The sequence below is a fragment of the Paralichthys olivaceus genome, chromosome 18 (assembly GCF_024713975.1).
Source record: "Paralichthys olivaceus isolate ysfri-2021 chromosome 18, ASM2471397v2, whole genome shotgun sequence".
Lineage (NCBI taxonomy): Eukaryota > Metazoa > Chordata > Actinopteri > Pleuronectiformes > Paralichthyidae > Paralichthys > Paralichthys olivaceus.
Window position 1 is genome coordinate 12,711,046 of NC_091110.1, and position 22,892 is coordinate 12,733,937.

At 42.3% G+C, this 22,892-nt stretch overlaps 2 protein-coding genes across 7 annotated transcripts; both read left to right on the forward strand.

The window, feature by feature from the left end:
* The first annotated feature begins 1,942 nt into the window (after positions 1-1,942).
* On the forward strand, positions 1,943-14,040 carry cabp1b (calcium binding protein 1b). 3 transcript variants are annotated; one of them, XM_020081678.2, is made up of 8 exons: positions 1,943-2,696; positions 10,598-10,765; positions 11,715-11,745; positions 11,844-11,987; positions 12,113-12,222; positions 12,409-12,483; positions 12,598-12,670; positions 13,333-14,040. In XM_020081678.2, exons 1-8 carry the CDS (start codon positions 2,055-2,057, stop codon positions 13,356-13,358), a joined length of 1,269 nt encoding a protein of 422 aa, XP_019937237.2. In that variant the 5' UTR covers positions 1,943-2,054; the 3' UTR covers positions 13,359-14,040. The 3 variants fall into 3 exon arrangements, with proteins under 3 accessions (XP_019937237.2, XP_019937238.2, XP_019937239.1); XM_020081680.2 differs by lacking the exon at positions 1,943-2,696 and adding an exon at positions 7,794-8,641; XM_020081679.2 differs by lacking the exon at positions 10,598-10,765.
* Positions 14,041-16,029: 1,989 nt separating this feature from the next.
* LOC109626160 (glycerol-3-phosphate acyltransferase 4-like) lies at positions 16,030-21,386 on the forward strand. Of its 4 annotated transcripts, none has more exons than XM_069513572.1 (14): positions 16,030-16,346; positions 16,484-16,539; positions 17,193-17,480; positions 18,556-18,625; positions 18,736-19,024; positions 19,104-19,178; positions 19,473-19,562; positions 19,688-19,781; positions 19,912-20,027; positions 20,345-20,400; positions 20,491-20,579; positions 20,660-20,788; positions 20,887-20,966; positions 21,121-21,386. In XM_069513572.1, the coding sequence occupies exons 3-14, from the start codon at positions 17,325-17,327 to the stop codon at positions 21,296-21,298; spliced, it is 1,422 nt and encodes a 473-aa protein (XP_069369673.1). In that variant the 5' UTR covers positions 16,030-16,346; positions 16,484-16,539; positions 17,193-17,324; the 3' UTR covers positions 21,299-21,386. The 4 variants fall into 4 exon arrangements, with proteins under 4 accessions (XP_069369673.1, XP_069369672.1, XP_019937424.1 ...); XM_069513571.1 differs by having other exon boundaries at positions 16,030-16,327; XM_020081865.2 differs by having other exon boundaries at positions 16,334-16,539; positions 20,494-20,579.
* The last annotated feature ends 1,506 nt before the right edge of the window (positions 21,387-22,892 follow it).

Consider the following 22,892-nt stretch of genomic DNA (forward strand, 5'->3'; position numbering starts at 1 on the left):
ATAGTTTTCAATATACTGTATACATCACAGAACATGTGAAGATCTTTGAATTGTTTTCAATGCTCCTTGTAATTACGTGACAATCTTTGAGCCCAGAAGAGGCCTCAGTCAGTCATTCCCAAAATTCATCTTCCTCTTCTGTCTTCATATTCAGTGTCAGGGGTTCCTCCCTCAGCTAATTTAAAAGACAACTAGATGTTCAATGACCTTAAGAATTAATTCTTAACCTGAATCGATCAAAGATCAAGCGCCACATGTGATACAGTGGAGAGCTGCAGAATAAATGCAATAATAGAAGTGATGTGGCCCCAAAAGGAGTAAACAACATGTATTTTTCAACATCATTCCTATAGTTTTTCCCCCTGATGTTATTCTGTTTGGATTTTTTTATGCATGAGTTTTTTTATTGCTGTACACCACATTCTACTGTTGTTTTTTCAACTCTTGTTATGTCTCTGTGGACATTAAATGGGCCATATTGCACCCTGAGGCTTGTGTATCCCCTGCTGCAGCCCAAATGTCTACAGAAGGGGAGAGCGAGAAACAGAGGGATGGGTAAATGAACAGAAACATAGGAAGAGAGTGACGTATGCATTTGTTTGGAATAAACAGGACTCACACCTCTTCCAAAAAGGTTCTGTGAAACCCATCAGAGTTCCTGCAGAGGTTGTTGTGATGCATGATGGAGCTGGTTGCGTAACTGCGGCTCAGCACATGCAGGTGACACTTGCTGTGGCACACAGAGGACACAAAAGTAGCAGAGGAGTTAAAGCAGGCTGATGTTGCAGAGAGGGGGGAGGGGAGCGATGGAGTGAAGATACTTTTCCTCTCTTTCCCTGGAGCAGAGGAGAAAGAGACCCAGATGTCAGAGAACAAAAAATCCCCGGAGAAACCAGAGCAAAAAATAAATAAATCTGCTAATTTCTCAGCTTTGTGCAACACAGTTCGTGAGAGTGTCTAATTGGCTTTTGTACATTAACATCACTGCATACTCTTGCCCTGCGTCCCTGGACATCTGCTGTGAGAGTCACGACTCTGGGTGTGCAGATGGGATGAGACTGAGGGGTTGACACGCTTCTATTTCCAGCGTTGTTCCTTTTGAACTTTGCTATTATTACTTTGACTACAGTCAAATACTCCATCATGCTCATGCTTCAGTCGTAGCTACACCCAAATGATGCAGCCATGTTGTTCAAACGACAAAAGTGGGAGAGCTTTAATCAAGTGTGCATTTTGTTTATATGCACAAGTTAAAATTAAATTAATGGTATGAAAATAATTTGAGAGGGAAATATTCATTATGTCTTAAAACTTCCATAAGTAGGGCGGTGTTTGGGAACATGAATATTAGATGAGTCTAATAATAATACATCTTATTTCAAGATGCCTCTCTAGACACCCGGGGACACAATGTTTCAGAAACACATGAATTATAAAGGATAATTGATATTTGGTGCAGTGAAGTGTCCACATCTTTCAAAATGTAATAGTTTCTTTAACATCATTTTCCATTCTCACATTCTTCTGTTTCCTGTGTCTCTTTCACTTGGTTGTTTGAGGAGACATGGAGCTGCATGTCCCTGAGAGAGACCACTGTCCACTGGTATTAAAATCACAGCAGCCACTTGTTGAGTTTTGAGTGAACATGCGAGAACACAGACACTCGAGCAACTGTTCATTCACATACAAATTGAATGATGCACCTCCAGCGGCTCACAATGCCAGAAATGATCTGTAGTGACGTGCGTCTTAATGAACTTGCTGCGCAATAACGCAGCGCTGTCATCCAAAGTTAGAGACGCGTGCGAGGCGTCGCACTGACCAGGATCACCAGGCTCCAGTCACGGCTCCTGCAGACGCACGATCAGGCTCCTGCAGCTGGACCGTGCAGCGGTGATGGAGTGTGTGGAGTAGAGAGGGAGGAACAGAGAGAGAGGGGTGGGTGGGGGGGATCCTCCACTGGCTGATGCTGATGCACCTGCCTTCTTCTCCTTTTACGCGACCCCCAGCCTCCAGCACACTCACTTCGCCTCTCGAGCGCGTAAAGTCGAACGATGAGCTCCTCTCTTCCAAAAAGCGAGTCCGCTACTTCTCTGCTCAGGTCGTCGGGGCTCAACCGCAGGTCCGCGCACTCGGATCACGGACCACACGGTCACCGGAGTCACCGCTCAAACCATCACCATCCCACCGGAGCTGGAGACGGACATGACGCAGGCTGGACGGAAGACTGCGAGCCGAGTGCGCGCAGACCCCTCTGCCGGCCAAGACACGCCGACTCCCGAGGAGGGGATCACCACCGGGCGCAGAAGAGCCACTCTCACAGACAAGCCAGCCTCCTGGAGGATGGTCACCCTCCAGAGGATGCGAGGCTCCGAACGAGCCGACATCAGAAGGAGCGCAGCAACTCCACCAGGTCCAAACACCCTCATCCTCAGCACGACTCCCCGAGAGGTGATCACCAGGGCAGGAGGACCTCTCCAACTCGGTCTTACCCAAAGCACACGGACGATGCAGATTTCTTTTTCGAGCCCAGGGAGAGAGTGATCACCGGCTCATCCTCCAGCCTCAACTCGGAAACACCTGCCTCCGGTGCACCTGTCCGGCCCGCGGCGCGCAGGACATCCAAGAGACTGAGCGGGACCCCGTCTGAATACGACTCCAGGCTCCATCCCATAGTGAAGTCAGTGTTTGGCCAGGTAAGGAAGGAAATGACACCCTGTGAAAAGGTGAAAGTAGAAGCACAACTCAAAACTGCAGAAATTTAAACAAGTATCAATTAAAACATTTGATAATTTGTAGAAATGCAAAATAAAATTCTTTCCAGTCGTCAAATCACTAAGAACTCACTGCAATGAGTGTGTGGGTGTATTATCTGTATCTTCAATCACGTTTCACACTCAGAGATTTTGCCTTCATAGGCTACAACTTCAGTCATCAATGTCTTTCACTCAGGTCAAATTGATCTAAATTACATAATCTCAATGGGCTTCACAGCCTCATCAACGGTAAGATACAGCTCCAATGGATGTGGTGCTCAAATAGAGGAGCCATCCTCATTTGCAGAAAGTGGAGCCATCGATGGGGAAATTGCAGCCAACAAAAGAGCTAATTTATAAAGTCCATGAAAGTATTTATTCAATATTAAAGTTAATATGATCGTCACTAATTCCAGTATTAGAGGGGCCAGGGTTACTCTCAGTCAACATTATCCACATATTATATTTGAAGGTAAAATGTTTTATATGGTCGATTATTAAAAGTGCATCACAAGTGCAGAAGCAGCTTCACAGGCGAGATGACACATTGTGACTGAACCTGCAGTCGCCTCAGTGCAGCTGATTAAAAATAGATGCATGCTTTCAATCCAAATCTGGATGGCGGGGTCGGATGGGGGTGGTTGGTTCGAAGGGTGGGTGCTCATGTATCCCAATGTGATCTTTCATTGTGTCTCTGGATCAACTTTCTTTGGAAAACTCTTTCAGTGATGAGACCTTGTCAACACACACACAGACACACACACACACACACACACACACACACACACACACACACACACACACACACACAGGTAAGTTAATCCTCACCCTGACACCACATTCAGTTCTGATAAAATAGAATTAGATGTAAAGGTTGTATCTCTTCTTCCCTGCATCACCTGTTCACCACTAACACATCACTTTTCCAAGAGGCGCCATACTTCCCCCTGTCCACACAGATCTCCCACAGCTGCAGAATATCCCATCTCTCATTTTCTCTTTCTTGTGTTGTTGAAATCCTTCTTTCTGCGTTGATGATAAAAAGCTCAAGAGGAGACAATTACCTCCCTGTGCGCTAATGTGTTCCAGAAATAACTCCTCTCAATCCAGGCCAGAGCTTCAATCAGTTTTAGGGGTTCCGGTGAGGGCAAAAATCTGTGCGCTGCTTGTGTCGTTGTGCATTTGAAGGGTTGGGATGGCTGCTGCAGTTCTGGATGAGTGTTGAATAAGATGAAACAGGAATAAAAAAACAATTATTCATGTCAGAAGTTTATAAGCAAAGTGACTGTGACTATATTCTGTAACTGGATCATCAAGTTATTGAAGCACAGGCTCGTTTGTGTGTTTTCTGTGATGTCGTCACTGTGAAGCTCAGTCATGTCTGACACAGCGGCCAGTGACTCTGTGAGTGGACAAAAGTTAGTTGTGCGCATCAGTGTTTGTGTGACAGGAAGACAGAGAGAGGGAGAGAGAGGAAGAGAGAGTGAGTGGGTGAATGTTTACTCAAGCCGTTTCATTGTAGTGACCACACACACACACACACACACACACACACACACACACGCCCTTAATGCTCTTTGAATACATGTGACAGTGCGCAGCAGAACGCAGGGTGAGATATGGCACACTCCTGGTAACTCTTTCCTATTTTTCTTATGTAACATCAAGATCTGCATAATATTCCAACTGAACTCCTTCAGTGCACCAAGCTAAAAATAGCACATCAGGACCTGATTATGAAAAACTGGAGGAGGGCTGGAATTATTTCTTCCTTTTTCTGCATTTGCCTCGGTGAAAACATTCACATCTTTTGGCAAATGTGTAACCTGACAGAGCCAATCTGAGAAATAAAGAGCAAGTCTGCAGCAGGAGGAGATGTGTCTCCGAGCTACCAGTTTATAATCCCAGTATTCATTAGATGAATCACGATTACCAAAAGGCTGGTGTGGGGGGTTAGGAATATGATCTGCAGCTCGGGGGTTATAGATAGGTTTTGCGATTCATTAAATTTGACTAAACTCGTTTGAGTCTTAAAGGTCACACCAGAAACCTTGATGAAGGACAGAACGCGAGCTGTTTTTTTTTTGTCCCTGCAGAAATGTAGTTTCTATTTTTAGAGATTCTCCATTCTCAGATTTGGCGACCTTCTCTGACCTTGTTGTACAAATCCTCGCAGGAAAGCTGTAGCATGCAGCAGAGACGGTTTTTAGAAGACGTCTGTTATCCACTGTTGAGAAATTACTATTTAAAGACTTGTTTTTTTTTTCAAATTAAATATAGATGAAAGGATATGTGTGTTAACCAGCAGAGGGAGCAAGTACTGTTTTGTACTAATAGGTTTGAACTCAGTGTGTGTTTGTGTGTGTGTGTGTGAAAGAGAGAGAGTCAGGGGGGATTAACAGCCCGCTGTGTGTCACATCAGGGAAAAGTGACAGAGCAGGAGAAGAAAGTGAAGAAGGCAAGGATGAAGGACAGAGCAGGAAAGAGAGGAGAGTTTCTTTGCTGGAAGACTTGATGGTCATTATATAATTCACTTATCAGCTCTCACTTGCCTGCTCCCACCTGACAGGTCCGAGGACAATGTGAGGAAAGGTCCTCACACACAGATTAGCTCCTCACTTCCTCCTGCAACTCATCCTTACTCTCGCAACTGCTGACGTTTCCTGTCTCTCTGTCCCTTTCCCCGTGTTTTACAACACCTCACTTCCTCTCATCCCTCGTTCTCCTGCCGGGGTCACGCTGACCTTGATGACATCTGAGAGGAAATAACAAGACAGAAGAGGTGTGAGGAAAAAAAAAGAGATTCTGAAAAGAAGCAGATATGAACGAGAGGAAAAGAGAGCGTAGCATCTTCGTATTCACCACAGGCATATGCTTCCAGTATGTGGAGGGAGGCTATTTTTAGACACACATGGGTATTTTTATATCTCTGCCGGCAAAGGAGGAGGTAGAAAAATCATTCTTTGGTTAAATCCCTTTTTTGAGATGAGGATTAGGCGGTGAGATGTAAGAGCAACGTTGAGTGTATATGCGTCTACTTGATAATGCTGAATATTTATGGCGGCTGGGAAGGAAAATCAGTGAGAGACACAGCGAGACAGAGGATAAGGGATAAATGAGTCAGAAGAGAAAAAAACAATAGAGGTTTAATTGACTGGAATGAGACTTTTCTCTATTTTTTTTTACCCCACTTCTGACGCACTAGACCTTTAATTAGACTAACAGCTGGAATAATGCTGCCACGCCAGAATAATCAGCATGAAAGTTACAGATTTGAGCTCCTCTGATTTGAATGAATTAATCGAACGAAGGATTAAACTGTGACGTCTCAGCTCGAGCACAAGATGGCACAGGATGACGCAAGTGTGCATTTTTGTGTTTTTTTTTTATGTCCTCCAATGACGACAAAAACATACGCACAAAAACTCTCATGGTCACTTTTTATCACAAATCTCTCTGTTGTCTCGTCATTCAGACACTCAGTGGCTTGAATTACTATTTTGACCACAAATGATTATATTTCTTCCCATTTTGCAAAAGAAAGGACTTGCAATGATTATTTTCTTATCTTAAAAAAGAACAGGAAGAAAAAGGTTGATGATAATGAACCCCTGAGAGAGTCCCCTTCATCTACATCTCGATGGCAGTAGATTAAACAATGATTTGAAAGCAAAAGGAATTATTGATATTCTCTCTTGGAATGAGCCTCTTGTCTAGTGCATGCATTTTGCTTCATTTGCATTGTTTGCACAGATAATATGTTGCAAGAATGTTAGAAATCATGAAAATGATTTAGTTTAATGGCTCTGTATTACATTGATAACCAGATAATGTTTTTCTCCTGAGATTTCAGCATGAAAGCAGTTATGTAAATGTTTTAAGTCTTTAAGTGGGAGAGATGGTGAGGAAGAAAGAGAAAAATATAGCCAGAGAAAGAGAGAGAGAGAGACAGAGAGGAGAGATGGATCTCATGCCCGTGCACTGTGGGCTGACATTATGTGAACTGACGGCTCCTGTGTCTGTCGTCTGATGTGTTCTGAAGTTCACAATGAGCCTCCGGTGAGAGGATGGATGAATCATCTGCAGAGGAGCACAGAGGAGCCGCGGAGATGCTGAATGGGAGCGAGATCTGAAACGGCTCCGGCGTTAATGTGTTCATTAAAAATAGCAGAGAATAGACAAGGTCGAACGTGGAGAGGGAAACACGGAAGTACACTTGTGCCACAGTCACCTCTGGAGTGAAGGCTTCCAGTTTTAAACCCCCCCAAAGCATGGGTAAAAGCTGGATGTTGTGCTTTGTCATTTTGGAAGCAGTGGTGGAAGAAGTGATTGAACCCATTAAAAGTTTGGTTATGCTCATTGTTATGACGTTTGAGCTTCACTGTGCACAATGATGCCCGTGCTTGAACCTTGTTTTCACAATGCAAAGATCTATGTAGATCTATGAGCAGTAGTTTTAACAGATTACATTTTTACATTTTTGTGTAAAAACCACATCAGACACAAATTATTATTCAAAGCAAAGAATCTTTATACGTCTTCAACTGGTGGCAGGACACTATAAAAATAATCCACTGTAAATTCTTTAAAGCTTTTTCTGGAGAATGGTTTATATTCTTTAATACGAGTGTATCTCACATCTCACATTTTATGTATAATACTTAAACATTTTCACTGTTTGCCACTGGTTTTTAGAGATCCTGACTTTTGACGGTTAAGTTGTGTGTGTGTGTGTGTGTGTGTGTGTGTGTGTGTGTGTGTGTGTGTGTGTGTGTGTGTGTGTGAAAGGCTGAAAGAGAGCATTTACTTGCCTCACTCTCTGTGTGTGTTTGCATTTGCACATCCTTGGTGGTTCAGCATCCTTTGTCATTTCTTGCACATTTTGGCTTTCATACGAATTCAAGCCCTTCAAGCTTAACATGACTTTGTGATGCTTTTACATCATTGTGTGCGTGTGTCTGTGTGTTTGTGTGGGAGAGAGAGAGATAGAGAAAGAGAGAGTGGGGATAGATGTTGAGGGTAGAGTGGGGAGAGAGGGGGGAAGAGAAAGCGTGTTATATTTTTAGCTTCACAGCCCCTCATCCATGTGTGTTTAATCGAGTGTGTGTGTGTATGTGTGTGTATGTGTGTGTGTGTGTTTGGATTAGTGTCTCCAGCATCTTGCTCAGGGGAAGGTAATGTTGTCCGAACGAGCCTCTTCTGTCACATTCGCATAGATGGTTTTAAAGCGTTGGGGAGAGGGTGAGGGAAAAAGAGCAAGGGACAGACGGACGGACAGAACGAGAGAGAGGAAGAGAGAGGGAGAGAGAGAGAGAGAGAGGGAGGGAGAGAGTAAGATAGGGTCGAGGGGAGGGAGGGAGGGAGGAAATACACTGTAGGAGAGAGGATGGAATGAATAAGCAATCTTGCTTTTTCTACTCCTGGCGCTTGCATCTCGCTCTGTCCACATGCATGCTCCCTCTCCCTCGCTTATCTTTTTGTTTTTCTGATCCGTCTTTGTTCTTGTTTACACGTTTCCTCCTTTGTCTCAGTGTCCCTCCCCTCATACCTCCCAGTGTCCTTGCCTGTGGGTCTTCCCTGCACACATCTCCGTCCTCTCCCTCCTTACCTCTCTCCACCTCTTATGATACCCCCGCTCCGCTCCCTGCATTTTCCCAAACGTCCTCTTGTATTAGTCAATGACCCACTGAACCCTCTCTCCCTCTCTAGTCACTCCTATTCCCATGCATGCCCGGACACATATGCAAACACACATGCATACACGTGCACTCGCATACAGGCACACCAACACAGACACAGTTAGAGAGAAAACATAGAACGAGAAGGATTTTTCTTTTTTTGCAATGGGCAACTCTGTAAAGTCGCTCAAAATTTTCACCAAGAAGGTAAGGTCGGCTCTGAGGTTTTTCATTTGGCTGTGGTCTCCTTGAATCCCCTGCATGTTGTCTCATGGTGTGGCCCCCAACCTGACTGAAGGCTTTTTGACCGGACTTGTACTGAGTGACTGCTTGTGTCTGACTGGACCGTTGCCCTGTGTCTTGTGTCGCTGGAGACCAAACACAAAGGAGGACAGATGAAGGATATTTTAGACAAATATTACGTCTCATGCTTTATTTTAGTCATTATTTGCAGTAGAGCATCTTAGTCTTGATTGTTGATGCAGGACCTTGTTGACTGCCTTTAAAACTCATTCCGCGTGGATCACACTGCTGTGTTAATCTGACATTTGCATCCTATTATGAGTCTTTTTGGATAAACGTCATCTCGGTACTAATCGCTGTGTCGTTTCGCTCCCTGGAAAACAAATCTCGGATAGATCAGAGAAGCTGCTGCTTGATCTTGACCTGTTGGCCGAGTTGAAAATATGTGAATTTAGATCCTGTTGATAAACTTTAGAGTTGTCCAGATCGAGTCAGTGATTCAGAATTAATTACTCAATGCCCGCTTCGCTTGTACAATACATGTCTTGCATTCACTGTCCTCATTGTATTCCTGCAAAGACACTCAGACAATCCCACAAATAAACTTTCTCTCTTCATATCAGCAGCTGCACATCCTTGAGGAAGCACAGCATGACGAGCAACTGTTGACGCCATCTGTGCATAATGGGATGGTTTGCTGGAGAAGTTCTTGCTTGACTACAGCCCTTTTTGGGGGGTGGGGGTGGGTTGTTATATAACTGCAAGCGCGTGGCTTCGTAGTACTTTTTCTGGCACGATATACCCGAAGACAGCCCTGCTCCATGCCTCACTTGGTCAGATTACCCGGTGGGCATCCGTTCCTGTGGTGGGGACTTGGAATGCATGAACTGGCATTAGAGGTTAGATGGCAACAGATGGAGAGTGAAGGTCATTTGCAGAGCATAATAATACCACGTGTGACTGCACGTATTACACAAATGCATATTCATTTTCTTTTATTCTGTATGCATGCAAATGTGTCATTCGCTTTGCTGCGCCATCCATCTGAAGATGGGCACTAGCTCACGTCTGAGAGATTTGAAGCAGCAGCAAAAATGGCCTCTGGGTAATTCGCTGTGACACGAGTAGACTTCTCGTGCTTGTCGCTGGATTTTTAGCCACTGAGTTAGATGTTGGTAATTGACGCCCTGACGAGCATTTTAGTGTTTCATTAGCGTGAAGAGATGCTAGTGTTTAAATGCCGTTTATATCTGCTTGGAAAAAATGGGTGGAATGGGCTTCTCTAATTCAGATATCAGTCAGGTTGGATATTCGGACTTTATTCTGCAGTGGGTTGATTTCTGTGAGAACAACCTTTGTCCTGTAGTTGACGGGCTAATTGGTGATTATAATCAAACAGCTGACTAAACCTCAACATAATCTTCTAGACAACATGATGATTTTGTGCATAAAGTCTCCTCCAAATGAACCTGTCTGACCACAGGGTTTCTGACAGTTTGTCACTGCAGTTACTGTGGTGAATGAATATTATTTTAGGAGTTAGAGCAGCAGATGGAAAAATACAAGAATTAGACCTTTGAATCCTTTACTAAAAAGTGTGCAGGCGACGATTGGAACAAACTGATTCAAGAGCAGTTGCATGAGGCCGAGAGACGTGTTTGGTGAAATGAAAACAGGCAGTGGACTGTTGCTATGGAGGCTTGGTGCTGTTCTGTTCTCAGAGTCCTGAGGTGCTTTCCTCCATCATGACAGACCTGACTACACCTCTGCATGACTGACAGACCTCCGATCCTGCTTTAGAACCCCCTCCATCCCACCTCCATGTTCGCTCCATGCTACCACAATCTGAGTCACGGTCTCTACCCCTGTCTTTGCCCCTGCTCCCATGTCTGGCCCCCCTTCCCCCGGATGCTGCTCCAGGACCAGAAGAAGAACTACAAAGCAGTGCAGTCCTGTGAGGAGGGGGGCTCTGGGGGGGCCTATCTTGAGCCGCTAGTGGCCCTGGCCCAGAACGGAGCCAACATGCACAACGTGCTGGGGCCCGCGTGCATCTTTCTACGCAAGGGCTTCGCTGAGAGCCGGCAGGCTGTACGTAAGTCCAGAAAATATCATGTGCATGCATGCCAGGAGAGATTAGCACACAATGCAGCACACACACAGTAACTGGAAGTCACCATGAATGTGTGTGGTAATCACCTCTCACTGTAATGTCAGCACTAAGAGCATGTAAGTCAGCGTGGTGCAACTGAGAAGATGGTATTGTGACAATGTGTCACTTAAAGTGTTTGTGTATGTGTGTGTACTTGCCTGAGGCTGCATTCCCCATAAACACTTGGACATTTGTCAGAGGATTATTAAATCATGATAACAGCGGTGGCACAGATGATTTTTACCTGGCGATTTTTTCTATGAGCCTGTTTCCAGCTGTGATGACACATGTCAAGGTCTTGCCATTATAGAAAACAGGGATGTTGAACTCTTCAGTGTAGACGACTGCGGGTTTTCTTCCAAAGACCAGTTCTCAGATGGTTGTTGGTGTTGAGATTGAGTCATTTTAGTTGAATGGAGCTGCAAATAAAAGAAGAAATAAAAGAACTACTGAATATGTTGGATTTTTCTGTCGTCCCTGGATATCCACGCAAGCAGCATTCATGAAAAAACCCATAGCTACACCACAGATACAGCAAACATGTCAGATTCCTGTATATTCTTAGACATCCTATATTATTAAATATCTAATCTTCTTTCAGCTACTTTACTTTTATCTCAAAACCTAACTATGTGTTATTATTTACCCAAGTATCTCAGAGTGCCAAGTCTCTACACGTTTTATTGCGTCCAAACACTTCAGCAGGAGGTCTCAAAGCTCTTCCTCTCTGGCTGGAGGGAAACCTGCAGACTCTTGGCACTGTGGCACATATTGTAGTTGCCTATGTATTTCATTTTCAGTGTTGTGTGAGGAATGATGCACATTGGCATGATTTTTTAAATTATCAGCAGATTTTGATTCCTGACTCTGCACTGTGTTCCTTCACAGGACCGAGAGTTGAGGCCAGAAGAAATGGATGGTACGTTACAATTCAGGACTGTTAAGAATGCAAAGTAAAAATCGTGAGATCATTTTAAGTTTGATCAAACATTCATGCCTGATTTCTCCACCTCTTAGAGTTGCGTGAGGCTTTCAAGGAGTTCGACAAAGACAAAGATGGCTTCATCGGCTGTAAAGACCTGGGGAACTGCATGAGGACTATGGGCTACATGCCAACAGAGATGGAGCTGATAGAGCTGAGTCAGCAGATCAACATGAACTGTGAGTGAAACTGTGGATTATTTCCACTTTTACAGCCGATTTAAACACAAGGTTTCAGCCGGAGCATGATTAAAAAAGGTGTTGTCGTTTTGTCTCTACTTCCTCCTCTCCCTCTTGTCTCACAGTGGGAGGACATGTCGACTTTGAGGACTTCGTTGAACTCATGGGGCCCAAACTTCTGGCTGAAACTGCAGATATGATTGGGGTGAAAGAGCTGAGAGATGCATTTAAGGAGGTGAGGAATGTGAAAAGGTCAAAAAATCTATATAATGGCTATAGAATAAAAAAAAAATTCAATGTCAGATTGCCATGACACTTATCTTGAGGATGTTCCCTCATATTTAAGAGTTATTGCAACTGCATGTCTTGATTCCATTTTGATGATTGCTTCTATTATTTGTCTTTTTTCTCTTCATTTCAGTTTGACACAAATGGCGATGGCCAGATCAGCACAGCAGAACTTAGAGAGGCAATGAAGAAACTTCTTGGACAACAGGTACAGAACTCCTGGGAGGATCACTGCGTCTGTCTCAGTCTTATTTTTCCACTCAATATTTGAATATGAGTTTACACCGTATAAACATCCTTAAACACGATCTGTGCTCTCCAGGTTGGACACAGAGATCTGGAGGACATCCTACGAGACATAGATCTCAACGGAGATGGACACGTAGACTTTGAAGGTGAAGAATAACATCCACCATCGTTTGCAGATTACACATATTTATCTTCCTTCCTGGTTGATCTAAACATGCATAAACGTTTCAAATCCCAGCATGTGTCGAGCTGGAATCCCAACACCACGCTGATGGTGAGGTGTGGGGATGAAGGCAGTAGGTCTGTCTGTCAGATTATCTCCATACCAAGGGATTATGCCACCTCATAGATTACACACAGAGAAACAAATGCATGCAGGCTGCCAGGGATAAAAATATCAGAAAATGCAAACTTAGAGGGTTAGATTTCAGAGGGGAGAAAAACATTAAACACTGTGACTTTTAGTTCCAAGTGCTGAATAATATTTTTAAGTAGTTAAAACTCACAGAGAGCTGAATTGTAACCAGTTGATGTACAAGTTCATTTTTGTTTAGATTGTGTGATTTTTTGTGATTGGATGTGCGAAACAAAAAAACAAAAGAAACCAAACAAACCTACAACCACTGAGGTTATATGGTTACTTTGCTTTCCCACATGCAGTTCATGTCTATTCTGCAACCTGTGTCACTGCATTATCCCTGTCAAACAAACTAATAAATAAATAAAAACATACACCAGTGCAGCTTCATATATTTTACTTTAGATTTCATTAACATAGGTGAATTTCTTTCTTCTTTTTCATTTACAGAGTTTGTGCGGATGATGTCTCGGTGAGTTTGCAGCCGAGGAGGAGCCGAGACGTTAAAAAACCAAACGTGGAGGAACAGGAGCGAGATCGGCACAGAGCACTGATGGAGCTTGAACTTCTGAAACTGTCGATGAACACAAAATCAAATACATATCAACCCCTGGCCTGAAACTGCCACGCTGAAGCACAGAGGCTGACCACTGTTGCCAGGAGCCACACTGCTGATGACGATATGCTGCTGCTGTTTCTTATTGAGCATTAAAACGATCAACAGCTGCATTTCTAACTTTTACAAAGTATATTTGAGAAAAAAAAAGAAGCCTATTTTCCTTTAGTGACGACATTTTTAATGACGATGTGGTTTCTGACCCAAGGGGCAACGTGATGTTTGTGTCATTTTGCTCAGACACTATTTATAACAGTAGCATTTAAGAGGAACGCATTTGCACCAACAGTATGCCAGCAAACACCACACACACAAATACAACACATTCCTTTATAATGCCGAGAAGCACAAATACAATTATAGCAATATGGAGAATATTTCATGTCATCCTGTCGAAACTGTGCGTTTGTGTTTTGTGCATAATGTATTTTTCTCTCTTCACTCTAAACTGTAGAATTATTATCTCCCGAATTAAATCTTAAAATCAATCAATAAATAATATATAATTTAATATATATAATATATAAGCTTATTTTCCTTTAGTAATGACATTTCTATAATGCCAATGTGGGTAATGTGATGTTTGAGACAGTTGTTGAACCCTGATTAAGGCGAGCCAATGTTTTGTAGTTATATGTAATGTAGCACTGGCGCAGTTTATTCTGCCTCTCTTACTGTGATATGTATCTGTAACTTTCAGTGTGCATAATGTGAACAGATTCTTTTCGACTGCAACGTTTCCTGACTACTGTGATGGGCCTTTTTAAATTCCAGTATATTTTACTGATTCTGAATATTACTTTGCATGAATACTAAATACTAAAAAACCCATCTCTACCTAACTCACAGTGGTAGATCATCAACAGAGACTATACAGCGGAAAGATGGACATTATTATGGACGTTATTATTATTATCAGAGAGCCCTGATACATGTGCTTGTTTTGAGGATATTATGAATCTACAGGTTCTGAAGTGATTTTCACTTTGGTGGATTTTCACTTTTAACTTTGGTACCTCAAAATCAATTGAAGGATCAACCTCAGCCATCAGCTGCCCCTATAGCACAATCTCTACTTCCAAGTTCTCTACGTTCATTATCAATATTCATATTCTAAAAAAGCCAAAGAAAGTTTCTAAAAATGTCATTTGAGTCTTATGCAGTGAATTAAGATTATGCAGTATGTTCTAGAAATATGATTCACTGGATCTTATTTTCAAAATTGCTGTTGAAATGCCCTTTGGTTGCTGGGGCAGTGAAATTATTACTGACTGTTCCTGACTGGGCATGGGTACATATGCATGCTCTAAAGCTAAGGTATTCTTCTAAAGGGAAATCTTACTTTGTGATTTTACTTGTCTTAACTGTCTGAAACTATGCATGCTAGAGAACAACGGCAATTTGTAGCATAAATAAATAGAATATAAATAAAGGTTTTTATTGGACAGACTAATGTGTTTCTTCTCTTGACTATTTTGCCCAATATTCATTTTAACATTCTTTCTAGAGCTACACAATGCTTTGCATATACATGGGAATAAAACAACACAGAACAACACTAAAATGTGAAATATAACATAAAGGAAAATCCAAAAACAAACAACATCCGTTAAATCTGTATCTGTTAACATAAACAGCTGGTGTCTTTAAAATATTGAGCACTTTTTGCATTTCAACAAACTGGTGAGGTCATGGTTATTTCCCAGTCTTTGGTTATCGGGGGTTGAGAGTGTGTTGGGTATGTGTCTGTTGTCAACATCTTGATCGTCCCCTGGTGGCCGACACACTCCGTCACACAAATCTCCATGGATGCTTGAAGGTTTGCTTCTCCTTCTGTTCCCTCTGTTCCTGATCCTGCAGCACCATCATTACAAGCTCATTGATCTTAATATGTCATATATATTCTATAGGGTATTGGCTAATGCATGGGTATTGGATAGTTTTTACTCATTAATATTAGTGTTTGAATGGGCCCCCCCCCAAAAAAAAATCCACGTTGGTCAGGTTGTAAGTAATAGCCTGCTGTTGGTTAGATCACAACACTTTTCATTATTTTAGTTTATTATTGTCTATTTTATTTTTTATACTCATATTATTGTTTCCAAGAACAATGTGCAATACCCTCACTGTTTTAAAGTGTAATGTCAGTATCGGCCCACAAATACCCACATCGGTCAGGCTCCAATTAATAGTCTGCAACAACATTTACTTAGAATATGTTTTGCTTTTTCATTATTATTATTATGATTTGAATAATCAAACCAATATCCTCATGTTATGAGGTGTAGTGTTTATATTTGTTGAAAAAATCCATATCATTCCAATAAATAGTCTGCTGCTGATTGGGTTATTATTATTTAATTATATTTATTATTTTAAAAAATATTATTATGATAATATAATCCATTATTATTATTATTATTTAACAAATATTCAAAACCCTCACTGTCATTTAGTGTAGTGTCACCAAAACATGTCGACTCATGATTGGTCTGCTGTTGTATGACTTGACTTGAGTCTGGTCCTGGTTGATCCTCGGTCTGTCTGGAGCTGCTGTGTCTGCAGCACCAACATGCGGTGTCTCCATGACTCTGACCCGGGGGGGAGTGATGGGATCGTGGGGCTCACTGCTGCAGACACTCGGGCTGTGGAGGAGTTGTGTTTGCTGTGGTTTCCTGCTGTTTAAAGCTGATAACAACCAAACAGAGCCTGAGAGGTTCCTGAGCTTCAGTCATGACAGAGACCAGATGGAGAAACGTCTGTGACCGTCTGTCGCTTCAATCCTCCTCCGATCAGCTCTGACGCTTAGTGCGTTAAATCCGGAGCACGGTCAGAGCTGCCTCATTTGGTGAAGTTGTGCTAATGTATAGCTAAAGTGCTGCGTCTAGATATCAGTGAACCTACATCCTGAACTCTTGCCATCACTCTGGAGTCTTTTCAGTGTTTGCCATCTTTATCGTTTTGTTTTATCCTTTGTTTAACCAGGAAGACAAGATTTCTCTTCTGTCAGGGAGAGCTGGCTCAAGGTGAGCAGCAATGAGGTAAGACATTTTCAAATATACATAAAACAGGGTTGAATAAGATAAAAGAAGATAATCCTTTATCAGTCTCACATTGGGGACATTTGCAATATTAAAGCAGCAAGAGATAAACACTGACTGATAATCCAGTGTTAGTTTACCTGCACAGCTCACAGTTGAACTCTAGCTGTGAGTCAGTAACTCACAATGGACTCCCTCATTATAATTGACTCTCTGCACTCAGCCACTTTGTGTCTGACAGTTTACATAAACCTCGCTCCACATCAGAAACACTGACACAATTGCTGTCGCTTTACAATTGTGATCAACAGTCATTGCCTCATTGTTGAAAAGCAAAAATAACTCTTACTCACGCTGTCAGGAGAAAAAAAAGCCAATGGATGCAAGGAGAAAGTCATTTCAGACAAGAAATAAAATGGGGAAGAGTTCCAGCATAACAGCCCCTCACTTTACTCAGTAGTACTAATCAGGGCAGAGACGCCCACAACGTACCAATATGTCAGTTATAAACCGTCGACCAAGATCATAAAATATATCAAAAATATATAACATAAAGTGTATATTGTTTAAAAACAGCTGTAGAACATTTGGGATTATTAAGATTTCACTTTTCTCTGACTTATGATAATATTTTGTTTCTTTGTCTCACACAGACGCTGATCTTCTCCTGATGTCACCGTCTGCTTCAGACACAGAGGCTTCCAGCAGACCAGACGACTCGACCTAGAGCCGATGCCTCCAGGGTTGTGCTGTGTGGTGTCGTTGTGTCGCCTCTTGTTGTTAGCATGACTCTGTTTCCTGCTGACAACCTGCTGTGTCTCGGTATCTACATTACTGTGTGGTTCAGTGTCCTCTTCGTCCTCATGATCGCACCAACTGTACTCGGAGTCTCCTTTGGTATGCGCAGACTCTACATAAGGACACTTCTCAAGATCTTTGAGGTGAGCCTGGTGACCTTTGACCTTTGCATTCATGTGTTATTAATCCAGGGTCTTTGGTGAAATGAAGAAGTTATTTATTGTGCAAAATTTCAGGACAAATACAGTATGTTACACTATCTCTAAACCACTATAACAATTATGGACCGTAGAGTTATTAGTACAGTTGACACACTAAAACAGTGATAATCCTATTTGATAAACAAAAGCATTCCTTGTTGGATGGGACCCCAGGGTCCCAGCTCAGACAGATTGTTAGACACATGGGGTATGTTGGTGCATCTTCTCCCTGAAGGGATGTAGGCTTGGGAACAGGCCTCTGGGACAAACAAGTGTTTAGCACTGGGACAACCAATTGAGGTGGTGTGAGTACAACAGGGAGCTTGGGCTCCTGCGACGAAGTTAGATTTGCTTTGGGGCATTTTGCAAAATGTTTTCCTTCTTCCCTGGAGGTTGCAGGACAGTTGAAGGCAGCTGTTGTAATCCAGTGGTCTCCACTTTAGAATTGGGCTCAGCATGAGTCGCTTTTTGATTCCCTGTAGCAGCTCAGTCTAAAGTGGCCATCAGTGGTGTCATTTTGTTGTTTTATTTAGCGTACCATCAAGCGATGGTTCTTTTCTCCAGGTCTAGGGGGCAAAGCAGTCTGATGCATCCACACTGTGACCTACTTACGCTTGAGTAAGTCATTCAAAGGGTAGAGGACTGAATTTGTTGAGTGTTGCTGTAATTTCTCAGCTGCTGCAAGCTTCTCAGAGCTGTAAACACCACCTTGATCTCATCGTAGATAATGTTAAACAATTGTGTGTCGGCTTTAGAGTGATCAATTGGCAGAAATCTAATAAACTATTCAGAAATATGTTTTATTGATTGTATTTAATCACCTGGAACAAAGAATCGTTGTGTTTTCTTGTTTATTACTTCTAATGCAACTATTAGTAGTATGTCTGTATGTAAGTCAGCCTCAGTCTTTACTTTTACATTGCTGGACATCAAACATCAGTGCAAACATAGAAAATACAACACTGAATTGATCTAATTTGCTAAGCTAGTTATCTTAATGTGTTTTCTCTTGGATTAGTGGGCAACGCTACGAATGGAGATTGAAGCGAAGAAAAAGAATCAGGAACTCTATAAACCGTATAGCAATGGTAAAGAAATGATATTTGAATATTTCTCAGTCAAGAATGCCTATTGTATGTGTATATTTTTTTAACCATTAACTCAAATATGTGTTTTTTTCTTCCCATTCTCATTGAAGATATCATAGCCAAAGAACCACTATCCTCTTTACAGCAGGAGATCCAGGAGCTTCGTGGTTGTCTGCGCTCAGAGGCGGAGTTTGAAATGGCGGACATCTTCTACTTCTGCCGGAGAGGTGTGGAGAGCATCGTGGACGATGAGGTGACCAAGCGCTTTTCAGCCCAGGAACTGGAAAGCTGGAACTTACTGACCCGAAGCAGCTACAACTTCCGTCACATAAGTATGAGACTCACAGTCCTGTGGGGCTTGGGGGTCCTCGTCCGCTATGGTCTCCTGCTGCCTCTCAGGTCAGAGCAACACACGGGCAGATTTGTCTCATGGTAAAATGACTAAACAACAACTGCTTCATAATTCTCTTTCCTGCAGGGTTACTCTGGCAGTCACTGGCATTAGTTTGCTCCTAGTCCTGACAACCTTGGTGGCCATTTTACCAAATACAGAGTAAGTTTTGTTCGGTTCCTAATTGTTCAAAATATAAGTGAGATGTCATGTTATCACAAAAGCTCAGGTTTAAAACATAGACTGTATGTTAAGATGGCTGACACAGCCACTAACATTAAGAAGGGGGTTAGTTATACTCCAACCAGCCACCAGGGGGCAATAAAGATAATTTGGTTTCACCTGCCATGTTGTCCAACTGTACAGTCGATGGTTTAAAATGACAACATTTTAAAGTTTGCATCAGTTCTACAGGAGCTGCAGTGATTGTTGCTGCAATGAGCTCTGTGTCTTCAGTTTAAGGTTTTACCTGAGTGAGAAGATTCATATGATGTGTTACCGCATCTGTGTCAGATCTCTCACAGCGATCATCACCTATCACCACAGGTACACACAGCCTTTAAAATGTCATCCATCATTTATATACATACTGTGATCTTTTGAATATCTGTGGTTTTGATCTGGGGTGTAAGTTGAATGTCTGTGTATTAAATAAACTTGTTTCATTGCAGCGAGAACAAACCTCAGAATGGTGGCATCTGTGTGGCTAATCATACAACCCCCATTGATGTCATCATCTTGGCCAATGATGGCTGCTACTCTCTGGTAGAAACGTTTGTGTATCCTGTGATTCTGTGATTGTACATGTTGACTGGATGATTAGGAAATGTTGCTGTTATGCTGTTCGAGATGAGCAGACATGTTGTTTTCGTGCTGACTTTAACTTGTCTCTCAGATTGGTCAGGCTCACAGAGGGTTGATGGGAATGATACAAAGAGCCATGGGCAGATCCTCCCATCACATCTGGTTTGACAGATCAGAAGTCAAAGACAGACACCTAGTGGCCAAAAGGTAACACTGCATCATCACTGCTCTTGGCCAATACAATATGAAGTCCCTCACTGTCTCTATGACTGCTGTGTTATTAATAAGGAGGGCTTTATCACCATGGAAACAAATTAAGATTTTAGGTTTTACACATTATAGCTGCCATCAGCAGTCATTATTTTACAGATTTGACTCTTGTAACATCTCCATTCATGGTAATGATTTGGTCTTGATCATTCTTATGACACCTAATCCATCAATCTTAATTTACAGTGTAGAAATGATTCAAATTGACAGATTTTTATTGAATATTTTGATGAAAATATCTTTTTTCATTTCAGGCTTGGGGATCACGTTGCTGATAAAACCAAACAGCCCATCCTCATGTTCCCTGAGGGTGTGTATCATAATGTTGTAGAGTTTCCAAGAACTGATGATGATACTTTTGAAGTTTGTTGTTTAGTGTACAAGCTCATGATGTCATCAGCAGGTACTTGCATCAATAACACATCAGTGATGATGTTCAAAAAGGGAAGCTTTGAAATTGACTGCACTGTTTATCCGGTTGCCATCAAGGTGGGAACTTTTGTCATTTTCCTATTTCTGCTTAAGTTGCTGGTACAACCGCTTGATCTGCCTGTATTTCTTTGTCCAAGTATGACCCTCGGTTTGGTGATGCTTTCTGGAACAGCAGTAAGTTTGGCCTGGTGACTTATCTGCTGAGGATGATGAGCAGCTGGGCCATCGTCTGCAGTGTTTGGTATCTACCTCCTATGAACAGAGAGGTGAAACTACGTCACAACAAAACAACTCATACAACTTTAGACAACCTTTTATTTCCTCTATCTACGGAACAACTTATTTTATTATTGTCCCTGTGTAGGAGGGAGAGGATGCAGTGCAGTTTGCAAACAGAGTTAAAGCCGCTATAGCTGCACAAGGAGGCTTAGTGGATCTAATTTGGTGAGTCATTGTAACACTAGATGTGTTAATGGTTGTATACAGACGGGGGGAGACAGTGGTATCATGCTCCTGAAGCTGAATTACAGTCTTGGTCAGACACTGTGTCTGAGTCTGTGTGTGTCTCCCTCTTCCTCTCTCTCTTCTCTGCTCTAAGGGACGGAGGCCTGAAACGAGCGAGAGTGAAAGACGCCTATAAAGAAGAGCAACAGAAGCTCTACAGTAAAGTTCTGGTTGGTGAGCAGGACCAGAAGGACCAGAGCGGTGACACACATTTAGAGGATGAAAAACCTGAAGAGGAAAGAAATGACCAAGATTTAAGAAAAGGACAATGAAGCCAAAGTAATTTTCTTGTACAAGACTTTTACTTTCAAATGGTACATTTGATTTACCAAAATAAAAATGTATTTTCTGTAATTTTTACCAGGCCAAAGAAAACCCTTTAATTGTATGTTTTGTGTTGACATTTATCTTCTTAACATGAAGGGGGCAGGGTTTAAGACCAGCACTGTGGCCAACCAGCAGGGGGCAATCAAGATGCTTTGGCTTCACCATTGGGGAGCTGTCCTTTCATCCATATTTGTTTACAGTCTGTGGTTGTGACATCAGGGGAATCATCACAGCCCTAATGTTTTGCCAAGTGAGCTTTTTGTAAATGATGAAAACCTAAATTATTGCAGATCACAGTCCAAGCAGGTGCACACACACACACACACACACACACACACACACACACACACACACACAGACTAAAGTACTACAGTCGTTACATCACAGTCAGACAGACACTTGCAGTGCCAAACGTGCGTCACATTTCTTATTGGCTCAAGGCTCTAAATGTGTCTGCAGCTCTAATCTTTGCTGGGCATTGTGAGAGAGATCACATACTTTCAGACCTTGTGCTTAATGTCAGACATGATCTCAGTTTGTTAGATTTGTCTTTGTTGAGACGATTTTGTGATTGATAGAAACCAACCCATCAGACTTTGTGTTACCTCTGTTCCCTTTTTAAACAGCAGGAGTCAGTGTTCAGACATGATCCGTCCTGATGAGAACATTTCTTCCAGATGGATGTACAAACTGATTCAGACAACCGAATAACTGTCTGAAATCCTCCAAACCCATTCTGACATGCTCAGGCTCGTGGAGATCATTTACTGTATGTGCATTGAGTAGGAAGGAAATCAACTATAGAGAGGTTGTCAGCCCATTAATGGACTGAAACAGACAAAATAAAGAAACATACTCAGAGTATTTAAGAGCTTTCAATCCATCTGATCTGCAGATGGAGGAGAATCTGTGCAGACACCGCAGCCGTATGAACCCTATCAGCTGTCACAGGCTTGTCAGGTATCCTGTCCTTTCTCAGGCTGGGAATTATTAGAGCGGAGAGTTCTGGTGGTTTTGGACAACATAAATGTTGAGGCAGGAGTAGATGTGACTACTGATTATTACAGAACAAGACAAGGAGTCTTGTCTAGAAATACAGTTCCTAACTAAATTCCTCACACAGCTCTCAAAATCGGAACCTGAGGACGCACCAAATCACAGAGGAAGCTATTATTTTCTTTATTAATTAATCTGCCAAATTTCTAATCTATAGATTGATCATTTTGCAGTTATCACTTGACTCAATATATGTATCTGCCCACTTCACTTTTTATATCACTCCTCTGCCACAATACACAGTCAGCCTGAATCTGTTCTCAGTGGATCAGTGCATATCTGCAAGCTCGGCACGTCATTGTGGAGCAAACATATCAACAGCTGCAGATGCTGCAACAACAGACAGACACTTATCCTCGAACACAGTCAGTCACAGGTCATTCGTGAACGGGTCGGGATTAGATTTGGAGATAATTGTTTAATTATCTCAGCCAGTAACAACACTCACTTGCAACAGCCAGGTTTTAAACAGTAGAGGGCAGT